At 47.5% G+C, this 27,683-nt stretch overlaps 1 protein-coding gene across 7 annotated transcripts in view; it reads left to right on the top strand.

The window, feature by feature from the left end:
- Positions 1-922: 922 nt before the first annotated feature.
- Positions 923-27,683, top strand: part of LOC125948448 (mucin-5AC) — a 55,194-nt gene continuing 28,433 nt past the window's right edge. Inside the window, exons 1-7 of one of the 7 annotated variants that reach the window (XM_049674568.1) lie at positions 923-2,267; positions 5,650-5,854; positions 19,921-20,182; positions 20,289-20,803; positions 20,908-21,359; positions 22,057-22,328; positions 22,598-23,855. In XM_049674568.1, the coding sequence (XP_049530525.1) occupies positions 5,846-5,854; positions 19,921-20,182; positions 20,289-20,803; positions 20,908-21,359; positions 22,057-22,328; positions 22,598-23,855 (2,768 nt within the window). In that variant the 5' untranslated portion in view covers positions 923-2,267; positions 5,650-5,845. Of the gene's footprint in view, positions 2,291-5,649; positions 5,855-19,920; positions 20,183-20,288; positions 20,804-20,907; positions 21,360-22,056; positions 22,329-22,597; positions 23,856-27,683 lie in introns of those variants that run through there. The other 6 variants (XM_049674537.1, XM_049674527.1, XM_049674508.1 and 3 more) reach the window with 6 other exon arrangements.

The raw sequence follows: 27,683 nt of genomic DNA, 5'->3' as shown, positions 1-27,683 counted from the left end.
ACGACGATGCGTCAATGTATGGCGCATCAATGATTACGTGAACAAAGTGAGCCTATCGGCAGCTCATGTGGCTGGTGTACAGTGTATGTGTAGTTGGTGTCATGGGGTGGAACACCCGCTGAGTGCCTTCCTCGCGCACACCCCAGACTGACTGCAGACCCCTAAACACCCCTACGATACGATTGGAAACATCTGCAGCAGTTTACACGAGAGAAAAGGAAAGGAAAAGTGATGATGGCGCAACGCGAGGCCGAGATCTAACACAGCTATACAGCACATACACATACGCTCACTCGCGCGTGCGCGGGCCCATCGCTGGCCAAGAGGAGGGTGTTGTATCCGCATCGAAGGAGTTTTTCCGTGCTTCGATTACACGTTCCATGAGATTACTAAAATACATTCAAGGGTGTGAAGAGGGTCCACCAACCGGTCCCGCCCATCTGGTGGCATGATGCACGATCGAGTGTGAGCGCCGTTTCGGATGCTGTTTCTAGATAAGGGGGAGTGGGGTTTTTTTTTCGAAAGTTTACTGTGCCGACCACGACGCTATGGTTCGGGCTGCCTGTCTGCCGACCTGTGTATGTACCCGTGTGGCCTATGTCCCGTCACCGCGAACACCACTTTCATTCACCAGCTAAGGAGGGATAAAAGGAAAGGAGAAAGGGTTTTATGGTTTGCCTGTGGAGCCCAGGGCTAGGGCTAGAATCGTAACCGCAGATCCGGTTTGCTCAAAATTCTTATCCTCACGACGCAGCAGCACAAGAAGGAGAAAAAGTGGGAGAGACAAATAGAGCGAGTTAAAGAGAGATAGAGAGAGCGAGCGAAAGAGAGACACAGAGAGAGCGAGTTAAAGAGAGATAGATAGAGGGAGAGAGAGAGAGAGAGAGAGAGAGAGAGAGAGAGAGAGAGAGAGAGAGAGAGAGTGAAATTATGCGCGGCCAAGTCAGCTGCCACCAAGCCAGAGCCAACACCACTGAACCAGGTTTACACGGGGAATTTAGCGCTCGACATTTACAGGCAACTGTTGCTGATGCATGCCGAAGCAGCTTTATATGAAAGTGAAACGCTCGTACTGTTCGGACGAGATGAAGTATCGAAGCATAGGTTGGGATGTGAGGTGGCAGATGGCGGGGCCGATCCGCTTCAAACGCGCAGTCGCGCGTGGACCGGTTTTGTTCGCCCGGTTACTTGCTTCTTTGGTTACCGCTTCTTCGGCTGCAGTTCGGTTTTGCCACCTCCACCTCGGAAAGGTAGAGCATACCACCAGCTTCTTGCGTGCACACTGTTCAGGCAATGTTGCGAGCTGCCGTCCGCTCGAATCGAGACTCAGTATGCCAGTGACAGTGCTCGAGAGAGGCCGCCCAAGCAATCAGCAAGCAAGCTAGCAAAGCACGCATTCCTCCACTACAATCCCCACGCCCAGCCCGAAACTTTGCTGACTTTGGTTGGAAACCGCAGCAGAGACCTTCAGCCAGCCAGCCAGAGAACTGGTTAAGCGCAACCCCACCAGTAAGAAACGAGATCAGTGCGCGCGCGTACGGGAGTGTGTTTGTGTGTGTTGTGCGCGCATGTGTCTGTGAGTGCACGACTAACGCGATCAAACTTGTTCCGTTGACACTGTTGTCAGAGACTGCAACGTTACCAAAGCACCAAACCCTAGGAGGGCATCCTGGGTATGAGTAGCAGGATGCCTGCATTCCGTCGGCAGCCGACGTTGTGTGGTTGACAGCGTACAGCAACAGTCCGTTTGACTAGCCAAAGCGGTGTACAGGTCACCCAGTTCATAGACGTTGCGTGATACGGTGTTATCGCTACTGACTATCTATCTGGCTTGCTGTCAAGTCCTAATCTGTGTTTATATCGAGTGGTATTAAAGGTAATGTCAAGAAGTGAATGCGGTTAACAAGTACAGGGGTTGCAGGTGATTTTATGTATCGCATGGTGCTAGGCATCCAGTGGAATCGAATCAGAAAGTAGATCTGCAGAGAAAACGAGAGAAAGAAAAAAGGTAGAGGGGTAGCGGTTTAGTGCTGCTGCTTCCCCAACAATAAGGTAAGAATCATCGTCATCGCTAGCATACTGGAGCGAAAGCGTTCGAGAGCTTCGCTTCGGTTCAGTATATCTGCAATCAACCACCATCACTCACCAATAAGTCAGCGTCAGCCTAAAAACCAAGGGACAACTGGAAGGTAGAGAAGGAGTTCCGGGTCTACAGCCGCCCTTCTTTCCCCTACCTTCCACAGCACCACCCTTGTCGATATCCTCGAGTAAGCAACTGCTAACTGATAGTGTAAGCAATATATTCGCTAATTCCCGAATCCATTCCCGGGCACTCCAAGCACACGCACCTCTCGATGAATAAGTGATTCATCTGGTGTACTAACCGGTATCAGCAGCTTACCAGCTACTTGCTAGCGTAGCAACAGCAGCTCACGGTAGAGACTCCCTATTAGTCGTTAATGCTAGGCAATGGTTTGCCAGCCAGTAGTAAATTTTTATCGACTTGTATCGACAAGTTTTGACCTCGACTCATTTATTCAGGCATTCCACTCATCGATAACTAATCCTCTACCTTCTCGCCTCCTCCTCTTCCTCCTCCTCCTCCTCCTCTTCCTCATTCTTCTCTTATTCCTCCATCTCCTCCTTCTCCTTCGCCTCCTCCCCTCACCTTGCATTCTCGAGTACTCCAGTCGATGGGTGAAATGAACTGCCGCTGCCGCGATGGATTCCCATACGTACGCATATCGTATGCTGAATGGCGCACCATCCGCATCCCAGTATCGTGAAAGCCGGAATTTGGCCAGTTTTTCCGCACGTCCCGCACGCTACGTGCGCTAACCAGCTGCTTTCATTTTGCTTCGAACGAATCTAGCCATTGCCACAAAACATTCAAGCTCGTCGTAATGGAGATGGCAAATTTGAGCGGAGTGAAAACCACCGACCGATCCCCCCCCCCCCCCCAACCCCAAATTGTTGTACTCGCCGTACAAAGAAGGAGCAGTATACTTTCGTTATCGCAACGAACAATTTCGGTGTGTGGTTGAGCATTTTTCAGATAGTTTAAAAATTTCCAGATTGATTCGGTCATACATGCAATTGGAAATTTTCAGGGATTCTTGCCTAGATGCGTTGTCTCGTTCCTAGGGCGCAATCTTACAGCCATATTTTTTTTTTTTTGTGTTGGAATCATTATACTCCCTCAAAATGCTCCACGCGCGTGCTGGCAGTTGATTAGGTTTTCTAGCTGGGAATAAAGGGAAACCATTGATGGCCCGTGCTCGATCTGCGCTACTTGTTTCTAACATCCCTAAACTTGGCCACAAGGAAGAAAAAGCGGAACACTCTCGCGCGTTGCCGTTAATATGAGCCACGGAAGCGGCGGATCAGAAAGCGGCAGCTCTTGTTTGACAGGTGAAAGACGTGAGAGTGGTGGAAGGTGTTGCTGAGAAAGCAAACAAACAACTTAACCGTGCAATGAATCGAGTTAAGCAGTCGTACTCCTTTTTGCATAGGCAAACATCATTGAATTGCAACGAACAGCTAGGGTGCTATGATTGGATCAGTAGCAGCAACAGCAGCATGCACATGCACTACTTCCTGTTTACCCTGAACTGTTCCACTTCCTTGTGATTGCACTGGTTTCACCGTACACTAAACATGCCATTTCTCATTAGGGGCGGCGCCTATCTCGTTTGTGGCATGGCATAGCATAGCTTTCCGCTTTCCTGCATCCCAAAACCCCGTATAAGGCCCGCGTGCGCCTGCTAATTACTGTTCACCCAGCATATCCTTCTCTCTCTCTCTCTCTCTCTCTCTCTCTCTCTCTCTCTCTCTCTCTCTCTCTCTCTCTTTCTCTCTCTCTCTCTCACACACACACAGGCGCGCGCAATTGGCCACGGGAAGTCAATAGGGTATAGCTGCTTGATCGCTGTGAACGCTCGGGTGTTACTGGCAGACGAGTAGGTGGTTCATGTTGACACACGATACAGAATGCCTTCCACGCACCACCGTCGGTGCCCCTTCCACCGGAAACATGAAAACTGATTCGCGAATGGTACCGCCTGGGGTGGACGTTATTGGCGATGGATGTATAAACCCATTCAACACGCTGCAGACTTCTTCTTCTTCTTTTTCCTTTGTTTCGAAAATAACACCAATGCCACCATTCCACCGGCTGGTGTTCATGGTCACCGCCTTGTCCGATGGAACAATCGATTTTTTATTTCTATCTTAATGGTATGGGATACTAAACAACAGCATTTGAAGAACGTTTTGTAAGGGGAAGATCCCAAGTTACGATCGGCAAACGTCTTAGAAAATGTGAGTGTAGGGAGAGTTTCGCATCAACCACTGGATCGCATATCTTTGACGGTATGCTTCGGATTCATTCAAAATATTGATATAATGCTCTCACAGTAATGTTCTAACAGTTTCCCGTTCACAGAAAAACCCCACAACCAATTGGATAGAGAAAGATCAAAAGATTCGATCGTTCAACGCTAAGCGACGAACTTGAAGTTTGGCATACGAGGGTGAATCAAATATAAACGAGACTTTATTTTTAGCAAATTTATTTTTAGTTTAAACGCACGAAAGGTATTTTTTATTTTTCTACATAATCTCCTGATTCCTGATTTTTCATACATTTCTCGTAGAAAGATGTTGGTCGTGTTTGCAGCCAATTGCGCAGGTTTTATCCTCAGCATCATCGTTGAATCATTTAGACCCGCCAGGTTTAAAACCTCTATAATTATTTTAAAAAAATAAATAAAAATAAAAAAAAGTTGAATCTTTTGTCTTCCAAAATTTCCTTGAGCGAAAAAATTTTTTTAAAGCTATGCAACCACTCTGCCTCGCGACAGTGTCTCTTTCCGGAAGTATGCAGTCGATCTCCTCAAGATTTCAATAAATATTCTACGACGAGAAACTTGATTATAATATGTTGCGCAAATGACGAAGGTAACTCATACAGCAAAATTATTGCTGTGGACACTGAGAGAGTCACTGAGGCGATCCAGGGCGCTTTTTATATTCCTGACAAACCAACCAAACAACAAAAAAGCAGGAACATTCTATCTTCATTTTTGTGGGCGTAGGACGAAAAGTCTCATTTATATTTGATTCACCCTCGTACTTCACCGGGTTCTTGCCAGCCAGCCATAAATGCTCGATCACAGCCCCTAGCCCGGGCACATACCTGCACACACAGGAATCGCTAGTAACATGTTAAACCACTCAAGCTCGCCAGTTCGACGGTTCCACATTCTATTGTGGTAGGGTTGCCTTTCAATGGCCATGCCACGGATACTACGGTGAAACTGAAATTGTAATCGAGTAGTAATGATGCTGTTGCTATTCTTGTTGTTGCTTCTTGTTGTGGTATTAGTAGTAAGCTCCACTGCTGTTTTTTTCTTCTCCGTTCGAAAGGTGGAATGGCTAGAGTTCAGTTTCACAATGACACTTGATCCACTGAAGGACGATCATTGACGAAAACAATCTCTTTCATGTGTAATCAGGATTTCTGATTTCTGAGTGTCTGTTTCTACATTTAATGTGTATGTTAAGTCTGTGTTTGTTTTACTATCTATGTTGCAAGTACTGACTGGAATATTTCTCCTTTTTTAATTTTCCCACCATCGTTTATTGCAGTGTCCGATACAAGCTGATTGCTTGCCAACCTGAGTGACACAGAGTGTGCTGATTAAGCTCTGAGCAGCCAACCCGATTAGCTGACAAAAAGCAATCGCGACGGAAAAGACTGGGAGGGTGCCGGTTTCTTCAAAGAGAGATACTCCATTGGCTCAATTTACTCACGCTGGGAAAGTAATCAAACCAAAGCGTAACCATGCTTCCGGTAAGTATTCCGTCGCTATTCTAAACACACCCTATACCTCTGCGGTACATTGCGTCATTCGCCTCTCTCCGTTATCGTCATACTGTTTCCCTTTACACTCCCCACTATTCCACAATCTTAGTTCATTGCTGCGGAATGGTAGAAACGCAGAAAAAACAAAAAAAGGAAAGCAACAGAAACAACCGAGGGCCATTTCCGCGCCTCACGGCGAAACACACACACACATCGCACCAAAGATTATGTGTGGTCGTTGTAGTCGGTCCATCAGCGGGCCCATCAAGAGATTTCGTGTCCAGCCCCTCCCCCTCGTCCTTTCTTGTGTTCCCTTCCTACATATAACAATATCTTCCCGATTTGTCGGAAGCCGCTCGTCGCTTGCATCTGAATGGTTGTATACGGTACGTCCGTTATGCCACCCTCCACCCCCACTTGCCCAAGTCTGTTGAAAGCAATGGATCGATGCATATGGAAATGTGTAAGCAGGGTAACAACACCAACAAGAAAAACAACAACTAGAAAAATACCCATCCCGGGATTCCGAGAGAAAGTGCCATCGCAGAGGTGACGCTTGATCCACGATTTTCTCTCGAAACTGTTGCGTTGTAGTGTGCTGGTGCAGCTGCTCTAGCTCTATACTCCACAGTGTTTTACGTTAGATCTGGCTCCGGCCATATGTACAGTCTATTTCATAATGATAAGCTCAAATTGGTGATGGATCTCGGATTCGTTTAAAACGCCCTTTAAATTCTTTGAACTAAATTACATGCTCCTTTTTCTACTTCTAAAGATACTTCATCTTTTTCTACTTCTCCTTTTTCTACTTCTACAGACACTTCTAAGATTACTTCTAAAGGCTTACGTAATTTGAAATCGCCTAATCGCGTCTTTTTCATTCAAAGCACGTAGTAATTCGATTAATTTTTGATGGTAGCTGTGAGCATTGACGGCTACTCTAGGTTTCAACAGCTCGTAGTAGACGGTACCCAGCAGATCCCACCAAACGCACAGCATCGTCTTGCGTCCAAAGCAATTTGGTCTTGGGTTGCTGGTTGTCCAGGATCGACCCAAGATTTGTTTCTTTTTGGATTCTCAAAATGTATCCATTTTTCATCGCTAGTTAACACAAGATGCAGAAACGACTTTTTTTGTCTAGAAAGCACGATTTCACATGTGTTTTGGCGTCGCTCCATTTGCCGATCGTTCAATTCATGGGGTACCCATTTTCAACTTTTTTTAACCTTTCCCATGGCCCGTAAACGGTTGTAAATGGCTAGTTGTGTAACTCCTAACTACTGGGCAACTATTTTTCGCGATTGGGCATCATCCTCATCCAAAAGAGCTTGCAATTCATGGTCCTCAACTTTTCTGGGTCGATTTTCACGGTTCTTGTTACTCAATTCCAAATGGCCATCTTTGAATCGACGAAACCAATATCTGCAAGTGAAATCCGCTAGTCTACAAGCATTTTATAGGATTCGGCAGCCGATTTCTTGAAATCGATGCAAAACAGTAGAGCTTCCCGCATATGCTCTTTTTCTGGTACAAAACTTGACATGATCACGCAAGGAAAAATATTCGTTTTTGCGTGAAATCATTTATGTTGGGCACTGATTTACGTGAACAGGTGTCTAACCCATGCAAAAAAACCAAACGACAGGTCGATGACAGCTCAATCTACACGATAAACCCATCTAGAAGCAAACGCTAATTTTAAGCTTATACACCTGGTAAATGTTTTTTTTTAACATATATAATGACGGGCGAGCCGTATGTTTAACCTGGTAAATGTTGGTTCGCTATAGGGGCCATTGTCCGGTGGCAAGTCGGTATCATTTGTCACAAAAAAAATCGACAGCAGCAGCAGTTCGAACCATCGATAGGCTGCCTGGGCTGGCTGTCTCGTTTCATAATAAGCAACCAAATAAATAAGTCAGCTGAAGTTTCTGCGCGCGTGTAACAAACGTGTGCCTGCAACACACACAATCGAGGGTGGACGACAAGCTGGATGGATGGATGGGCAGCGCGCCGCATGCTATAGCCACCGGTATCACTTAGTACGCACCATGCGTAGCAGAGGTCTTAGAGGCGAGGAATGTACTTGTGTATGTGTCTCTGTCACTGAATGCTGCCTTCCCTCCCACCCTTGTCAAGGAACCTGGAGGGGAAGCATCAGTGTTGTTGTTCCATGAAGAACAGCAACACTACAAATTCACCGGATGATTGGTGAATTTGTGGTGTTGGTTGGCCGCTTGATACTATATAATTCCCTCCCCCTCACTTGAAAACGCATTTGGAATGGACACTCTCAGCTGGAGTGTGCAACCAGGTAGGTGATGTAATGCAAGATCAACCAGTTGTTGCTAGGCGCTACTTCACCCGGATATGGTAGTGACAAAGGAAAAGACCTTCTTACCACTAGTCCGCACTCGCGGAACGGTCCGGGTGACGAGTGCTAGCGCTTCACATTCTCGGCTTCGTTTTGTAGCGCTCGTTTTGGTTTCTGCCGCTGTACAGAACAGGAGTCGAGCTCACATAGCAAGAGCAAATGTCAAATGCATGATTCAGTGTCACCGAGTTTTGGAGTTTCCTGCTGCCGTTCTGCAGCGTAGGCGGACGGTTCAAACGAAGACAATGAGGCAGTTATGAATAAAAAAATGACCGGATGCGCTCAAGGGCCGTCTACACATGTGGCGGAGCCGTTGCGTTATGACATATTTCTTGAATTACAAATCCGGCTCCTAGGTTGTAGCAAGAGGTTCCTTAAAAAGATTTCCGATCTGGCTAAGAATTAGAATACGGAACTCCGCGCGTTGCCACGGTGGTTGGCCGCCCACTGTCACCATTCTGTACTCAAGAACACACACACATGCAATAGCATACTCGGCAATAGAATCGGATTATTTGTTTTCCGCTCCTCCACTGGAAAATCGTGAGCATGATGCAAGGCGTACTGGGCCCCAACACTCGACCAGCAGTAAGAACTAAAAGCAGTAGGTTAGGGGCCTTTAGCTTCTAACACCAGCAGAAAGCTAAGCAGAATTGCGCCTTCCGACAAACTTGGCAAATACACCTGCTGAAACCTTTCAGTTCAGCCCAACTTTTCAATTGTCTTTCTGCTCTGTAATGGTGACCAATTTTCTGCGACTGACAGGAACATACAGCACAGACAGGAAGTTTCAGCTTGCCAGTTGTATATTTACATTTGTAGTAGTGATTTGTTTACACTAAGCTTTGACGTCGTGGCGTTTTTTATAACTGATTCAAAACTACATTGCTACATATGCTTGCTGCAAAAATGAAATGAAGTGTTCCGACACATTAAAAATGATACAAAAGTGGGTAAAAGACTGAAATAGGCCCCCCCACTCACGGTGAGTTTCTGAGTGACCGTAAAAATCGATAATTAACGCTTCTAGACAATCAAACCCTCATAAAAATATGTAGAAACGTAAATAAATGTATTAGGGAAGGGGGAGAGGTGGAAAAGTTACATTTTCCCAGTAAAACAACTATTTTTTCGATCACTCAGTAACTCACCGTGAGTGGGGGGGCCTAATTCAGTCTTTTACCAAAAATTCATACATTTTGAATTGTTCACAATGTCACAAATGTGCCTTCGAATGATCATCATGATTCACATTGATTTTACTGAAAAACAAAAATTTTGATCAACAAAAAATTGGTGTCACGCACCATGTGCGTATTGGAAACACACACGCACACGCGCACACGATCATCACGCACAACAGGAACATTGTGCAGATCAATTGCATCATAAAACGGTGGTGACAAATCAACGTAACTTTTGCCCAATCGCTATGCGCAATGTGCGTCTAGATTGATGCACTTCGTATGCATCTTTCTTGCGCAGTAAAGATAGAAGAGCTGGCGAAGAATTGTCGTTGGTTTTCCCAGGAATATGCAACATTAACACACAGCGGTTAGAGCGCAAAACTCCGACATTCTTGAGCATGTTTTCCGCCTATCAAAATACGGCAACACACGACCAATTCGCGATCGTTTTCTTCTGCTGTTAGCTGCATCGACAACGCCCTTTTCGGTGATTATCACCAACGCGTAGTAAACACCTTGGCGCACACGCCCTCCTCGCTACAAACCCCTCCACCGCCCATTGTTCCTACATCCTGCGCAGATTGTTGTTCTTTGTTCTGCATTCTGCGTTTCGTGCTTGGCACCGGATGCTGTTGCCGATTGTTCTGCTGCTGATTTGTTGTTCTCTTCTGATTGAGCAACTGTACAAGCAAGAAAAACATCCATTTGTTTTAGCCACTCTTAACCCTTTCAAATGTTGTGAAGATGGACATCTTCGCCCCTTTCCCAACTCTCGTCCACGCAAAAAACGCGCGCGTCTTTCTTTGCTGCCGTGGGCGGAGATCACGCTGTGTTTTCATCACTGCGTAGCTCTTCCAGGACGGATCTTTTCTATTGCCGTTTTCATATCCTGGCCTGTGCATTGATGATCATCTACCTCGTTACAGCCGTGGAAAACAGTGCGAAGAAACGGATCATCATTCCCGTCTCTTTTATGTTAAGAAAAACAACTCTGTTCCTCGCCGTTTTGTGGCAAATTGTGGCAGGTAAATGTACTCGAATAATCAGGAAAAATGTTGTTGATTTGTACATGTACATCATGCAATCCTATTTCACGAAGTAATGAGGCTAGAAACATGGAAAAATACATGTTCTTGCGGCTGTTTCATTGAATGCGAACAGCTGCGGTGCAATAGATAAAATGGCTAAAGTTGACAAATAGTTGCATTTACCCGATCACCCGTTTCTTTGACGTTAGCTAATGATTCAACCCTGCCACCAAATGGATGAATTTTTGAGTGCTCCGTGAGAGGGGGTGCTAATAGTGGGTTCTTACCGTTTGCGGGGCGATGTGTTAAAAGATAGAGAAAGGGTTGCATACCTTTTATTAGCTGCTGCTGCTGCTGCTGCTGCTGCTGCCCTGTGCCTACGTCCAACGACACCTGACAGGCAAGGTTGTCAAGGTTGCGGATTGTCGGATGCCGTTCGTTTGTTCACGCTGTTCGAGTGCCTTGGCGCCAGCAACCTTCACTTTCTACTCATGGTTGTGTGACAACGGGAAGAAAAGATTATATAAAAAAACAAAGGAAGAAAAACCAAAATGCGGATAGATGTGAGTGTACCCTCAACGAAAAGAAGAGGGATGGGCCAGGGGTTGTCACAAAAAGCAGCAGCACCAGAAATGTATCAAATGTTAGGCAACAACAAAATTCTTGCCACTCGGTTCAAATTTCAGCGCCAGGAGCCCCGGTATATCTGTAGTTTCCTTTCGCTATCCGGCCCGCTTCTGGCTCACTATTCGTATTCGAGATATTGCGAGTGGTTGCGAGATGACGGGAGAGCTTGATATGATAATGTCAAGCAAACTGAGGGGAAAGCCTCACAATTATCTGGTATAAATTTGATTCCAATGTAGCACACTGTCACTGAAATGAAAATGATTTTCAATATAGCGCGCAGTAGCAAGCTTTTTCAACCAATTGGCAACGAATTGCAATGCAACTGTCTTGTATATATATATATATATATATATATATATATATATATATATATATATATATATATATATATATATATATATGTCTGTCTTGTATATATATATATATATATATATATATATATATATATATATATAAGACAGTTGACATGAGGGGGGGGGGGTCACAAGGTGCTAGCACACGTTGGAATGTGTTCAGTACCTTATCAAAAACACAAAATAAGCTACGTCAAGAACCAGCAATTACAATGCTATGTTTCAAAAAAGTTTAGATCCATGGGTTGTCTAGGTTTTAATCCGGAGCAATAATTCCGTTCATTCTACCTACTTGATCTCCAACTTTACCTTGCCTTGGTGTTAACCGGTACGTGGAGTGATCGAACACTCCCCATATTTAGCTCACTTTCACTCCTATGGACATTGGACAGTCGTTGCGCAATCTTAGCGCTACCGTTATAGCGGCAATAATCGTTGCGTTCATTAGTGACTGAGTGTGACATCCATCCACTATGCGAGCCGGCCCCCCACACACACACTCACACACGCACGTGCGCGCACACACACACACACAGTAGCAGTAATTCCATACCATTAACACATACCATTGGCGCAGTTTCGTCTCAAAGTTGACATACCCAGTGCAAAAGAGTGCGCTATTTGCGCGTTCGCTGGTCATCTGCGTCAAAGTCGAAGCATGTCGTCAAGATTTCTGCGTTTTCCAAGTACTATAATAAGGGCGTTGTGTGCAGATGCCCACTGCACTGAGATTGATGTGTGGCACAAGAAACAATAGTCCCAACCGCAAGTAACAGCTTCTGACTGCTGTGTTTTGGTGGACGAGCGGTCAAGTGGGTGCCTGGACAGATGCCGTACCAGCCGCGAACTTGACATGGCATGTTTACTTCCAAAGGCACCACCAGCAAATAGGCCAGGACAAAAGGTGCCTTTCAGAACAATGGATGAGCGCGACATGCGCGAAGCATGCAGAGTGCGAATCATTGCTCGGCATTCATATTTGGAAGACGGAATGAACCTGAAGTGCAATCCATACACGAAGCTCAGCTAGAGCAGCCTGCCATTCTCTGCTACGCGAGAGAAGGGCTTGCAACGATGTACTGCCGTGCTACGAGATGGATCATGGATTGTTCCGTGCGGCAAGAACTACTTGAAAATATTAGCCAGAGTGGAACTGGTGCTAAACATATTTGTAGGTCACCGAAGGGTAGCAAAAGAAGCAACGATTGATATGATACGCTTTGTCACTGGCAAAACGAAGTTCAGTCAGCGACATGGTGAACGCTGGTTTACCTAGCGGGAATGAAAAGGGGAGGCTAGTGCTTTAAATACTAGCATTATCTCGCTTGGGCAGACGACATCTACTTCTAACCGGCCGTCCACACCACCAATTTGTTGGGGATAATGTATGGCGGAGCCCAACAATTAACTCCAATTTATTACAGCTACGTGGGTTACCATGAGTGACATTTGCGTCCAAGTAAGCGGCGCTTGCATGCAACTTGCTTCAGTTATCTCCAACAAAAATATGTTTTAGATACGTAACCAAAACATTTTTTGTTGGAGATAAGAAAACGGGAAAATGCGGCCCATTATCGATATGATAATGGTTCATTTACACTAAAACAACACTATTTGAACATTTTTTGGCCCAATTTTTGCCCGATTTTGAGCGATCGCTCAGGCACTCACAGAAATGTTTGGCAAATAAATTGGTGGTGTGAACACTCGTAGACCCAATTTATTCGCCAAATAGGTAAAACCGGCCGTCCACACCACCAATTTGTTGGGGATAATGTATGGCGGAGCCCAACAAATAACTCCAATTTTTTGCAGCTACGTGGGTTACCATGAGCGACATTTGCATCCAAGTGAGCGGCGCTTGCATGCATCTTGTTTCAGTTATCTCCAACAAAAACATGTTTTGGATACGTAACTAAAATATTTTGGTAAAAGACTGAAATAGGCCCCCCCAGTCACGGTGAGCTACTGAGTGATCGAAAAATCGTTGTTTTAATGGGAAAATGTAATTTTTCCACCCCTCCCCCCTCCCCTAATACATTTAGGTAAAAGACTGAAATAGGCCCCCCCACTCACGGTGGGTTACTGAGTGACCGAAAAAATCGTTGTTTTACTGGGAAAATGTAACTTTTCCACACCACCCCTTCCCCTAATACATTTATTTACGTTTCCACATATTTTTATGAAGGTTTGTTTATCTAAAAAGTGGTAATTAACGATTTTTTCGGTCACTCAGTAACTCACCGTGAGTGGGGGGGCCTATTTCAGTCTTTTACCAATGTAACTTTTCCACACCACCCCCTCCCCTAATACATTTATTTACGTTTCCACATATTTTTATGAGGGTTTGTTTATTTAAAAAGCGGTAATTAACTATTTTTCCGGTCACTCAGTAACTCACCGTGAGTGGGGGGGCCTATTTCAGTCTTTTACCAACATTTTTTTGTTGGAGAAAGAAAATTGGCGTTTTTGGAAAAATGCGGCCCATTATCGATATGATAATGGCCCAATTTTTGCCCGATTTTGAGCGATCGCTCAGGCACTCACAGAAATGTTTGGCAAATAAATTGTTGGTGTGGACACTCGTAGACCCAATTTATTTGCCAAATATATTTATGGTGTGGACGGCCAGAAAGACGGAAATAGGCCCCCCACTCACGGCGAGTTGCTGAGTGACCGAAAAATCGCTGTTTTACTGGTAAGATATAGCTTTTTCATCCCTTCCCCTTTCCCTAATGCATTTATTTACGTTTCCACATATTTTTATGTAGGTCCTTTATCAAAAAAGTGTTAATCTATATATATATATATATATAAAATGAATGTGTCTGTCCGGATGTCCCGTATAGACTCCGAAACTACTGGACCGATTGACTTAAAATTTGGTATGTGGGGGTTTTTGGGGCCGGTGAGTGCTATAGGCATGGTTATAAACCCCCCGCTACCTTTCTTCATGCCCTTCTCTAACACTTGATTGTTAAAAACATTCATTACTCCGCAAGTTATAAACCGAATACCATTAAAACTTGCACAATTGTTGATGGTCATCTGAGAAACTATGGGATAAAATTTGGTCTACATCGGATGAGGGGAAAGGGGAGCTTCCATACAATCCCAATCCTTAAAATACGTCCTAGGGCAATATGGGTATCGTTTCCTAAATTTTGATGGTCTCTAAATCGATTGGATTCACTTAATACTCTTTTCCTTGCTTCTTTCATCTATCCACCTCCACCACCCTCCATTCCGTACATCTTGCAGAGCAGAGTAATGGAAGGGAAAATTATATTGTTGCGTTTGATTCATGAATAATAATTTTAAAAATGAAACCAATATAAGAACGAGAGAGAGAAAAAATGAAACCAATATAAGAACGAGAGAGAGAGAGAGGGAGAGAGAGAGAGAGAAAAAAAACGAGAGAAATAGAGAGAGAAAGAGAGAGATAAAAAGAGAAAGCGAAAGAGAGAGAGAGAGAGAGAGAGAGAGAGAGAGAGAAATAGAGAAAGAGAGAGAGAGAGAGAGAGAGTGAGAGAGAGAGAGAGAGAGAGCGAGAGAGAGAGAAAGAGAGAGAGAGCCCGGCTGCGGTGGAATGATAACCATGGGACCGGCAATGCTGCAGAAATCGTTACCATTTTTTATTGGTGTCTATTGTTGGTTTAAATTTTCTGGTAAAAGACTGAAATAGGCCCCCCCCACTCACGATGAGTTACTGAGTGACCGAAAAAATAGTTAATTACCACTTTTTAGAAAAGCAAACCTTCATAAAAATATGAGGAAACGTAAATAAATGTATTAGGGGAGGAGGGAGTGGTGGAAAAGTTACATTTTACCAGTAAAACAGCGATTTTTTCGGTCACTCAGTAACTCACCGTGAGTGGGGGGGGGCCTATTTCAGTCTTTGGTAAAACTCACTATAGAAAAATCGATTCGAGATCCAGCCGCCAACGGAACGATACATACATTTGGCAAATATTTTGGCGGCCGCGTTCGGGACTTTGCCGAATTTTGCTCGAGGTTGCTCCGTCTCGTTTTTCTGTTCCCTTCTCTTGCGCGCTGCCGCTCGAATCGCCCCTCGACTCTTGCGCCCTTGCCACCCCTCGTAATCGAAACCCACAAGTTCGCGTTCGTTTTCGTTCGCCCTTCTTCTCTTCCCATTCCGCCCTTCCCCCTCCGCAGCCGCGTCCCACAAGCTCGCGCGCGAAACCTTCTCTTCCTCTGGGTTTCTTCCGCTCTTTCCCCCGCTGCCTACGAGCGGTTTCATAGTGAGCGTCGCATTTGCCCCTTCCTCGACCCCGTCGCAGGCCGCGGGGGTTTCGTTTTCAACCTCCTCAGCCTTCCTCTCGCTGCGTCGCAGGCAGAGGGGTCTACTCATTGTACACTGGGTGGTAAAATGTAACTTTTTCATCCCTCCCCCCTCCCCTAATACATTTATTTACGTTTCCACAAATTTTTATGAAAGTTTGTTTACCTAAAAAGTGGTAATTAACGATTTTTTCGGTCACTCAGTAACTCACCGTGAGTGGGGGGCCTATTTCAGTCTTTTACCCGCATATTTTTATGAAGGTTTGTTTATCTAAAAAGTGGGTAAAAGACTGAAATAGGCCCCCCCACTCACGGTGAGTTACTGAGTGACCGAAAAATCGCTGTTTTACTGGTAAAATGTAACTTTTCGGTAAAAGACTGAAATAGGCCCCCCCACTCACGGTGAGTTACTGAGTGACCGAAAAAATCGTTGTTTTAATGGTAAAATGTAACTTTTCTATCCCTCCCCCCTCCCCTAATACATTTATTTGCGTTTCCGCATATTTTTATGAAGGTTTGCTTATCTAAAAAGTGGTATTTAACGATTTTTTCGGTCACTCAGTAACTCACCGTGAGTGGGGGGCCTATTTCAGTCTTTTACCAACTTTTCTTCCCCTCCCCCCTCCCCTAATACATTTATTTACGTTTCCGCATATTTTTATGAAGGTTTGCTTATCTAAAAAGTGGTAATTAACGATTTTTCCGGTCACTCAGTAACTCACCGTGAGTGGGGGGGCCTATTTCAGTCTTTTACCAAAAAGTGGTAATTAACAATTTTTCGATCACTCAGTAACTCACCGTGAGTGGGGGGGCATAATTCAGTCTTTTACCAAAGTGATTTACGCCGTCTCACTTTAGCTTACGGTAATTGCTGCTGCTTCGGCTGCTGCGGCTGTTGCTGCTGCTACAGGGTTCACCTGCTGCACTGTGAATTTCGTAATTTCCACGTAACAGCGTAGGCCAGGTGAATGCGAGACAGTGATTCAACGGCCATCTGAAAATTTAGTAGGAGAATACGGCAGCGGTAAATGAAAAAGCTGGTATATGCGGGGGTCCAGCTCATGGCTATGAAATGAAAATTAATTGAAAGCAGATCATTCAATGGATAGACACAGCGTGCACGGCCTACGATTGGTATGAAATGTTACTTTTGTTTACAAGAACCCTTAGGATCTTCAGCTCAGGAAAAAATCGAAAAATAAAATCAGCTCAGGTAGAATTCGATGCCAACTCACAGCTATCTCTTAGTTTTGTCTCTCCAAGCTTGGTTGGATTGTCTTCTCGTAGCGCTTCTGGTGTGTTCGGCAGAGTCCATCCACCAGTCGCATTTCTCACTTCTTCTCGTAGCTAGAGCTTCAGGTGTATTGGCAGAGCCCAACCACTCGTTTCACTCCTCCCTTCCCATCCGCTCCAGGTGTGTTGGCAGAGCCCATCCACCCGTTACACTCCCTTTTCCTCTCCGTTCCAGGTGTGTTGGCAGAGCCCATCCACCCGGTTTACTTCCTCCTCCATTGCCTCAGGAGTGTTGACTGAGTGCATCCTTCAGTCGCAATTCCCCAATCCCAGCCCAAATACAGTCCACTCGGAGTAGGTCCGTTAACCCCAAAATCTTCCTAACTTCCCCAAAAGCTGACGTAGACGTTACGTTGTCGTTGAAAGGACGGTGGAATTCTTGTTGAAGAGACTATGCAGCACGGTGTGTCAAGCGCGTACAATGGCTATTGTGATTGCGTCAGTGATCGCATAAAATGCACAAACGCCTCGGGTCGGCCATTGATCAGCTGGTCATCATTTTCGACTGAACAGGAATGTGCTCTTGTGCGATGCACAGTTTCCCATGCTCCGAGGGTTTACAATAGGTACCCGTGTGGTACGGTAGTTTGCAACAAACAGTAGCAGTGGTTTTCTGCAAGCCCATGGAACTGGCCGGAGCCTAGAGTAGGGGGAGGTGTTTTGAGATCTCTCGATGTGAATTAGATCGTTGTGTTTACGAAAAACCTTCCACCACTATCAGAGGTGCCCCCACCTGCGTGACGCAACCACGCGTCAACCTTTCACAGTCAGCGCTGCCGGCGCTGGTTCCAGTTTCTACCCCACTTATGCTGTTCTCCTCCCCTTCCTTTCCGCGCTGCGGTTCAGGTCAGTCGGTCAATAGGACCACACACCACCCAGCGCAACAATGATGCAGCTGATATGTCGGTTTCTGTAGCCAACGTGATTTATGGGAAAAGCTGTTGCTCCATTAGCGCTTATTTAGCGCATCCACTTTAGACTGAGAACTTAGTCTTTTTGAGTCGTTGCCACTTAAGGTCAATGTGAATTTTTTGTTGATTGGCAGAATTGCGTGTTTCAAGATGCAAATGGATTCTTAGATGGGTTCTTTTGGTTCAATAAATCATTTGTTCTGGTCCATTCTTCTGCAAGTAGCACGTGCTGCTGCTGGCAGCAGCTACCATTGCTAACACCTACTTGACTCTGAGTCTTATAACCGGACTGGAAATGTTCTATTTTTTCGTTTTGGTCGCAGTTGCCATTGGAGTTGCGATGTTGGTTTTTAGTGGTGTTGTTATTTTGATATCAGGCTTACAAATAAAAACCCCCCGTTTTCCCTTAGGGGGTCTAGCAGTTGCAAATTAATCGATAAAAATATGAAAATCCTGGTAATTACAGTTGGGACATCTGTCAACAACTTCCCAAAGTCTCGTTTGTTTATTTTCACTCTGTTTTGGGTTAATCATGTGCGAACATGGCGAAATGTGAGCGAACATTTGGAATTTGAGTATGTGCCAGTTGCGGGAAGTGTTGCTTTTTGCGTTTCATACTAAACAAAATGCAGCTGAAGCGCATCGAATGATAGTAAAAGTTTATGGTGAAGCCTGCATTAGTGGAAGAATGTGTCGGGAGTGGTTTTGCAAGTTCAAAAATGGCGATTATGACGTGCCAGACAAGGAGAGTCCCACAAAGTTTGGTAAAAGACTGAAATAGGCCCCCCCACTCACGGTGAGTTACTGAGTTACCGAAAAAATCGTTAAATACCACTTTTTAGATAAGCAAAACTTCATAAAAATATGCGGAAACGTAAATAAATGTATTAGGGGAGGGGGGGAGGGGTGGAAAAGTTACATTTTACCATTAAAACAACGATTTTTTCGGTAACTCAGTAACTCACCGTGAGTGGGGGGGCCTATTTCAGTCTTTTACCCAAAGTTTGAAAATGGCGAATTGAACACTTTTCTGGAAGAAGATTCTTGTCAAACGCAACAGGAACTTGCAGACTTATTGTGCGTGACGTAACAAGCAATATCGCATCGGCTAAAAGCCCTGGGAATGATCCAGAAACTAGGATAGTGGGTGCCGCACGAGTTGAAGCCCAGGGACAACGGCTTCGTCGGCGGAAGTCATGAAAACATACCTGGAAACATTAAAATGGCACATACTATCCCCCCCGCTGTACTCTCCAGACATCGCTCCGTCAGACTACAATTTTTTCTAATCGATGACGCATGACCTGGCCGAGCAGCGCTTCCGTTCTTTCGAAGACACCCAAAATTGGATAGATGCATGGATCGCGTCGAAAGATAAACAATTTTTCCGACGAGGAATTCAAAAGCTGCCCAAATTGTGGGAAAAGTTGTGGCTAAAAATGGCAATTACTTTGAAAAATGAATTTGTAAGGGGTTTTTTACACTAAAGCCTCAAATCATGAGAAAAAACGGCGGTTTTCTATTTGTACGCCTGATAGTATTAATAACTGTTTTGGATTTGGACTGTAAAAATCATCAATTCATTCATAAGATCTCAATAAGACTGCTGAGTTTTTTCGGCAGTAGTTCAGCCCCATGAAAAATCCTTGAACTTGAAGGAGACTGCCACCTTATGAAGTATCCTTGAACAGATACGTAACATTACATTAAACGGCTCTCAAAACATTTTCCAAAGACAGCCAAATCATGGCTCACACTCAATCGATAGTATAGGACTATAGAACAGGGCAGTTGGTCGCTGGAACAAAGACACAAATGGCTTCTCAGCCTAAGTAAGAGAATATTTCGCTCTAAAAGGATTCCAGCATTACCAGAGCCTTCTTAAAGTGTATCGTGTAAAAGTGTAGTAGAAATATATCCAATAATATGACTTTTACTAATAGAATGTCACGTGTTTCCTTTTTCCGGGCCTACAGCTAAAGCATGGAGCGATAACACGAATACTCATATTGCTAACACTGATGGCCATATGCTGTAATAGTCTAGCATTGGCAGCTGACAACAATCAACGAGTCGTATGCTACTACACTAACTGGTCTGTCTATCGACCAGGGACGGCCAAATTTACGCCGCAAAACATCAACCCGTACCTGTGCACCCATCTGATCTACTCGTTCGGCGGCTTCACCAAGGAGAACACGCTCAAGCCGTACGATAAGTACCAGGACATTGAGCAAGGTAAGTCGCAGGATTGGTGGTTGAGTAAATTACCCGAAATTCCCGAACAACGTGATCTAATATGCGTTCCTCCTGTGTTGTCGTCATCGTCGTTGGACTTCTCCAGGTGGTTTCGCCAAGTTCACTGGGCTGAAGACGTATAACAAGAATCTGAAGACGTTGCTAGCTATCGGTGGGTGGAACGAGGGCTCGTCCCGTTTTTCGCCCCTAGTTGCTGATGCCGAGCGCCGCAGCCAGTTCGTCCGGAATGCGATCAAGTTCCTGCGCCAGAATCACTTCGACGGGCTGGACCTCGACTGGGAGTATCCAGCGTTTCGGGACGGATCGAAGCCGAAGGATCGCGAAAACTATGCCCAGCTCGTGCAGGAGCTGCGCGAAGAGTTCGAGCGCGAATCATCCAAGACCGGAAGGCCGCGGTTGCTATTGACGATGGCCGTACCGGCCGGTACAGAATACGTCGAGAAGGGCTACGATGTGCCAAAGCTGAACAAGTATCTAGATTGGTTTAACCTGCTCACCTACGACTACCACAGCGCATACGAACCGGCCGTCAATCACCATTCGCCACTGTTCTCGCTGGAGGAAGCTTCCGAGTACAATTTTGATTCGGAGCTCAACATTGTACGTCCCTTGCCTGCATTATGGTCGTTATCGATGTTGAGGTCGGTTCTAATGCTTCTTCTTCCCCCTCCCCTTCCCCCTCACCACCTACTCTCCGTTCACAGGATTACAGCATCAAGTTCTACTTAAACGCCGGAGCTGACCGCGAGAAGCTGGTGCTGGGTATACCGACGTATGGACGATCCTACACGCTCTATAATCCGGACGCCACCGATATCGGCGCACCGGCCGACGGACCTGGTGAACAGGGCGATGCGACGCGCGAAAAGGGCTACCTCGCTTACTACGAGATCTGCAGCAACCTGAAAGAGCAGAGTGATTGGACGGTGGTGCAACCGAACCCGAAGGCGATGGGCCCGTATGCGTACAATGGCAACCAGTGGGTCGGGTACGACGATGAAGCGATCGCACGGCGTAAAGCGAAATACGTTGCTGAGAACAAGCTCGGTGGCATCATGTTCTGGTCTATCGATAACGATGATTTCCGGGGCACGTGCCACGGCAAGCCCTATCCGATCATCGAAGCAGCCAAGGAAGCACTGCTCGCCAGTACCGAGTAAGTACGCGACCGAATGAGGTCTCTCTCTCTCTCTCTCTCTCTTTCTCTCTCTCTCTCTCTCTCTCTCTCTCTCTCTCTCTCTCTCTCTCTCTCTCTCTCTCTCTCTCTCTCTCTCTCTCTCTCTCTCTCTCTCTCTCTTGAGTTTATTTCGATTTGGATGGGGACCAAAGTTTGTAATTTCATTCAAATAACTTCACGATTGCCCTTTGGATAATTTTCTATTTGTTACAGCTGCACTTTTAACCACTTTACCGCTAGTTCAACATGGTTGTTCTTGGCGCAAAGTCTGTTTGAAATTTGAATCCGGATTAAATCCTGGTTGACTGGCTGTCAAAATCTATTGATATATCTAAGGCGCCGCACGAATAGCACGATATGCCATGTATCTTTCTTTCTTTGCTTCTTTCTTTTTCTTTTTTTCTTTCGGTAAAAGACTGAAATAGGCCCCCCCACTCACGGTGAGTTACTGAGTGACCGAAAAAATCGTTGTTTTAATGGTAAAATGTAACTTTTCCACCCCTCCCCTCTCCCCTAATACATTTATTTACGTTTCCGCATATTTTTATGAAGGTTTGCTTATCTAAAAAGTGGTATTTAACGATTTTTTCGGTCACTCAGTAACTCACCGTGAGTGGGGGGGCCTATTTCAGTCTTTTACCTTTCTTTATGATTAACTCCTTTATTTTACGCGCAGCGTTGGTGTAAATGATATTGTACCGGCAAGTCGTCCCCGTAAGCCGAGCCGATCGAGAAGTCGGCCCGGTTCGACATCACGCAACCGCGTCAACACCGACAACAACAACGAAATAAAAGCATCGTTCAAGACGTCCCAAGGTCGCAAGGTGGCTCGACCGAGCCGCATCCAGCACACCAGCACGGCGACTACGACCACGACCGACGACTCGCTGTATATTGGCGGAAGAACCACAACCCCACAGCCACCGACCACTCCTGATCCAGGAGCTGGTAAGTATCGGCATCATTCGCCATCGAGATCAAGACTTACCTCATCTCTCTCCCCTCTCTCTCTCTCTCTCTCTCTCTCTCTCTCTCTCTCTCTCTCTCTCTCTCTCTCTCTCCCTCCCTCTCTCTCTCTCTATCTCTCTTTCTCTTTGTCTTTCTCTCTCTTTCTTTCTCTCTCTCTCTCTCTCTCTCTCTTTCTTTCTTTCTTTCTCGTTCTTTCCTTTTTCCTTTCTTCCCTTCTTTCTTTTTCTTTCTCTTGTTTTGCAATCTAGATTTCAAATGTGCGGACGAAGGGTTCTTTCCGCATCCGCGTGACTGCAAGAAGTACTTCTGGTGTCTCGACAGCCCAAGCCTTGGTCTCGTGGCGCATCAGTTCACCTGCCCGTCCGGTCTGGTGTTTAACAAGCTGGCCGACTCGTGCGACTACGCGCGTAATGTGATTTGCGAGAAGCAGACGCCGTCGACGATGACTACGACCACCAGCACCACGACCACTACCACGCAGGTGCCAACAGCTATCTCATCCACGACAAACCGGGTGCGTATTACGGCCGCTATTAGCCGGAACACGTACTTCAACCGAGGTACGACAACGACAACGACGTCGACGACCACGGCCACCCCAAACTTCCTCGATGGGGAAGAGGAGGAGGAGGAGGAGGAGGAGGAGGAGGAGGAGGAGGAGGAGGAGGTGCAGAAGGAAGGAGGGTACAGGGAACCAGAGGAGGACCCGAAGGTTATCAAGGAGCTGATCGCGCTGATCAAGAAGGTCGGCGGTATCGAGGAGCTCGAGAAGCAGCTGCAGGCCCAGGAGGACGGTTCGATCGTGCTGAAGGAAGGGGAAGCAACCGATCCTATTTCTACCACACCATCGACCACGATCAGCAAGTCTCTGTACGAGCGCGTATTGAGCCGAACTGCCGGTACGGTTGGCCAAAAATTTCGGCCCGCTATCATCACGTCTTCAGCGCAGAAGGAGCGACCGGGAGCAAGCACATCGCCCGAGAATAAGTACTCCTCGGTCGTACGGTCCACCAGCAGCAGCAACTCGTACAGCAACAGCCGGGCTCGGCCACAGAACGAGGGTTTAGATCAGCTGCCCGAGTTCGAGGGTGTATTCCGGGAGAAGCCGAAGTACGTTACGCTGAACCGCGTGCGCCCAACCAAGAAAACCTCGATCGAAGACCGGTACGACGAGCACGGTTCCGACAACGATGCTGTCGACGACGAGGAAGGTGAGGGTGACGAGATCTCAGAAGAAGAGAACCAACCGTCGACGTTCGCTGCGAAACGACCGATGACGACGACGACGGGCCCGAAGTACGTGAGCATTCGGCGGCAGCGCCCAACGGCATCAACGACGGGTATCGCCGAGCAGGAGGAACCGGAACAGGAGATCAACGAAGGAGTACGAGGAAAAGAGGGTTCAGTGCCTTACAGCAAGGGGAATCGCAATCGCTTCCCGCAAACGGCAGAACCAACGGTGAATGTCGCCGAAATCAATGCAACGGAGCGCACCATTCCGAACCGGTAAGTGGAAGTGTGTGTGTGTGTGTGTGTGTGTGTGTGTGTGTGTGTGTGTGTGTGTGTGTGTGTGTGTGTGTGTGTGTGTGTGTGTGTGTGTGTGTGTGTGTGTGTGTGTGTGTGTGTGTGTGTGTGTGTGTGTGTGTGTGTGTGTGTGTGTGTGTGTGTGTGTGTGTGTGTGTGTGTGTGTGTGTGTGTGTGTGTGTGTGTGTGTGTGTGTGTGTGTGTGTGTGTGTGTGTGTGTGTGTGTGTGTGTGTGTGTTTTTTTTTTTTTTTTGTTTGGTAAAGCAAGGTAAAAAAATCTTCAAAAGACGTTGTGCGGGATTCTCTCCAGTGCCTACCCGCTAGAAAAATTCCTTGCTCTTCAACACTGCCTCGATCCCCCCCGGGACCACGTCGAGGTGACTACTTCGGGGGGGGGGGGGGGGCTGGACGCTTACGCCTCTCCTAGTGTCGGGTTCCCCTGCTCTCTCCTCCACCTAGCCTGAAGTGTGGACATTATGCTCGTCACTGCGCGGCTCACCGCGTTCCACGTCGCCTGTTTATTACACATTTCTGCTACGATGTCGTCGGCGCCGAGATTCACGAACTCAGCCCTCTCCGCAGCAAATCTAGGGCACTCGAACATCACGTGCTCCGGCGTCTCTTCTACGCCACTTCCACATTCTGGACACGCTGGTGATCCTGCGTGACCGAATCGATGGTGGTAGCTCCGGAAGCAGCCATGTCCTGACAGGAACTGCGTCAGGAAGAAGTCCAACTCTCCGTGCCGCCTACTTAGCCATGGTTCCAGATCTGGAATGAGCCGGTGTGTCCACCGACCGTCCGTGGCGTGGTCCCATTGGCTCTGCCATCTAGCCACCGATTCTCTTCTGGCCGCTGCGCGTGCACCTTTGACTCCCCTTTGACTGCTGCAAACTCGATCCTCCGCTAGGATGATACCAATAGGCATCATGCTCGCGATGACGCAGACCGCTTCTGATGATATCGTTCTGTACGCGCTTATGACCCTCATGGTCATGAGTCGGTACGTGCGGTTCAACTTTGTGAGGTTGCCCGCGTGCGACTCCAAAACTGGGCTCCACACCGATCCTCCGTACCTGAGTATAGACGTCGAAACGTTGGCATAAAGACGTAATACTACTGCGCGGTCCGTAGCTGTTCGGGAGGATCCTCGAGAGCGCGTTGATCGCCTTTATTGCCTTCTCGCATGCGTAGTCCACGTGGCTGTTGAAGTTGAGCCGGTCGTCAATCATGACGCCCAGGTATTTCAACTGCCGGTTCGAGGCGATGCTGATCGGCTTCGACCGGAGGTCGCCGTCGTCGACGTGGATAACTGCATTCTGCACGGCTTTACGGTTGCTGATCATCAGCACCTCTGTTTTGTGAGGAGCTACTTTCAGCTTTACCGACGCCATCCACTCGATCACCATATCGATGGCTTCGTTCGCTAGTTTTTGGGCGTCCTCGACTGATATCCCTCTCGCAGATAGGACAATGTCGTCGGCAAAGCCAACGATCTGCACCCTATCCGGTAAGGGGAGTGTCAGCACGTCGTCATACATGGCGTTCCACAGACACGGCCCAAGTATGGACCCCTGTGGGACGCCCGCGGTGATTTTCGCCGTCTTACGACCCTCTGCCGTGTCGTAAAGGAGCACTCTGCCCCCGAAGTAGCTTTGCAGGATTCGGCACAGGTATCCCGGCACGCGCAGACGGTGTAGCGCTTTCGCGATTGCCTCCCAGCTGGCGCTGTTGAAGGCATTGGCGATGTCTAGCGTTACTATCGCGCAATACCGGAAACCCCGTCTCTTGCATTGCTGGGCTTTTTCTGCCTCTCTGACCAACGTGGAGATTGCGTCCACTGTCGATCGCCCTTTCCTGAAGCCAAACTGCCTCTCCGATAGCCCGTTCTCTCCTTCCGTGTACCTGGAGAGGCGGTTCAGGATGACTTTCTCCAGCAGCTTGCCCACCGTATCGATCAGGCATATCGGCCTGTATGATGACGCCTCACCCGGGGGCTTCCCCGGCTTTGGCAACAGCACCAGCTTCTGCCTCTTCCACTTGTCCGGAAAGTGGCCTTCTTCCAGCAGTTTCTGCAAGACGACCCGAAACATGTCGGGGGCCTCCCTGATCGCAGTTTTCACCGCGACGTTCGGGATCCCGTCCGGCCCTGGCGCCTTGTTCGCTGGTAGCTTCCTCCCGATTTCCATGACTTCCTCGTTAGAAATCCGGATTTCGGCCGCTACGCTTTCGTGGTCGTCCGCGTATGGTGTTGGTGGCCACGCTGTTGGCTCGTGCGTCGGAAAAAGCTTGGCCACTATGACTTTCAGCTTCTCTGGGCACTGCACACTAGCTGTCGCCGGTCCGCTCACCTTCGCCATCACAATGCGGTACGCGTCGCCCCACGGATTATCGTTGGCTGCCGCGCACAGTTCCTTGAAACATGCCGATTTGCTGCGCCGGATTTCCCGCCTGAACGCTGATCTCGCGACCCGAAACACTACCCGTTTTCCTTCCCGATCTTCCTCCGTTTTTGCCCGTTGAACCAGTCTCCTGGCTCTCAGGCAGGCGGCTCGGAGGAAGTCCAGCGTCTCGTTCCACCAGTATGCTGGTCTATGGTACTTTCGCGGCTTTGTCGATCTGGGCATGGCCTTGTCGCACGCCTTCACAAGTGCATCCACCAGTTCGTCCGCGTTTTGTGGCTCTGTCTCTGCGAGCACCTCGAGTTCAGCAAGGAAGCGGTCTACGTTGAAACACTTTGTCTTCCACTTCCTGTCTTGCGAGCGAGCGTTCCTCTGATTCTCCTTCGCTCTCCGCCCGACGCTATACCGAATCGCCTGGTGGTCGCTATCTGTGAAGCCCTCGCACACCCTCCAGTTCATCCCGGCGATCAACTGGGGGCTACCGAAGGTGAGGTCGATAATCGACTCTCGGCCGTCCCTCCGGTACGTACTCGTCGAGCCTTCATTCGCCAGGATCACATCCAGCTGAGCTAGGGCTTCGAGCAGCGCAGTACCTCTGTGACTCGTCGATTTGCTGCCCCACTCTTCCGCCCAAGCATTGAAGTCTCCTCCGATAATTACTGGTTGCCTCCCCGCTAGTTCGTTGGTGAGGTTGTCCAGCATCTTCTTAAACTGTTCCAGGCCCCAGCTCGGTGGTGCATAGCAGCTACACACGAAGATACCGTTGACTTTCGCTATGACAAATCCTTGCTGGGAGTTGGACACTACCTCGTCGATCGGGTGCTTTCCCATTACCCAGATTGCCGCCTTCTTTGAGCTATCTGCCACCCAGGTAGCGTTGTCTTCGGGCACTCGGTACGGCTCGGAGATCAGCGCTACGTCGCACTCCGCTTTTGCTGTCGTTTGCACCAGCAGTAGCTGTGCCGTCTCGCAGTGGTTGAGGTTCACCTGGATGAACTCCATTACTGCTTGGTGGCTACCCTCGAACGATATGCGTTGCACCGCGGTCCGCCTAGTGCGTGTTTGTTGTCACCGCTGGCGGCGCAGAGCATACATGCCGTGGTCGACGAACAATCCTTGGCAATGTGCCCCTCTCCACCACAGTTGTAACACAACTTCGACCTGTCGGGGCCTTTGCAGTTGACCGACAGGTGTCCCAGCTCCAGGCACTTGTAGCACTTTCTGGTACTCGGGTCGACACGCGGAGCCACTCTGATTGGGCAGACCGACCAGCGTAGCTTCACCGAGCCCTTCGCCAGCAACTTGCCTGCTTCCTGTGGGTGCAGCCAGACCGTTGCCACCTTCATATTATCGTACCAAGGAAGAGATCTCCTTTACACCGCACTGCTCCTTGAGGGCCTTTTCCAGC

The sequence above is a fragment of the Anopheles darlingi genome, chromosome X (assembly GCF_943734745.1).
Source record: "Anopheles darlingi chromosome X, idAnoDarlMG_H_01, whole genome shotgun sequence".
NCBI lineage: Eukaryota > Metazoa > Arthropoda > Insecta > Diptera > Culicidae > Anopheles > Anopheles darlingi.
This window is presented reverse-complemented; position numbering and strand designations above follow the sequence as displayed.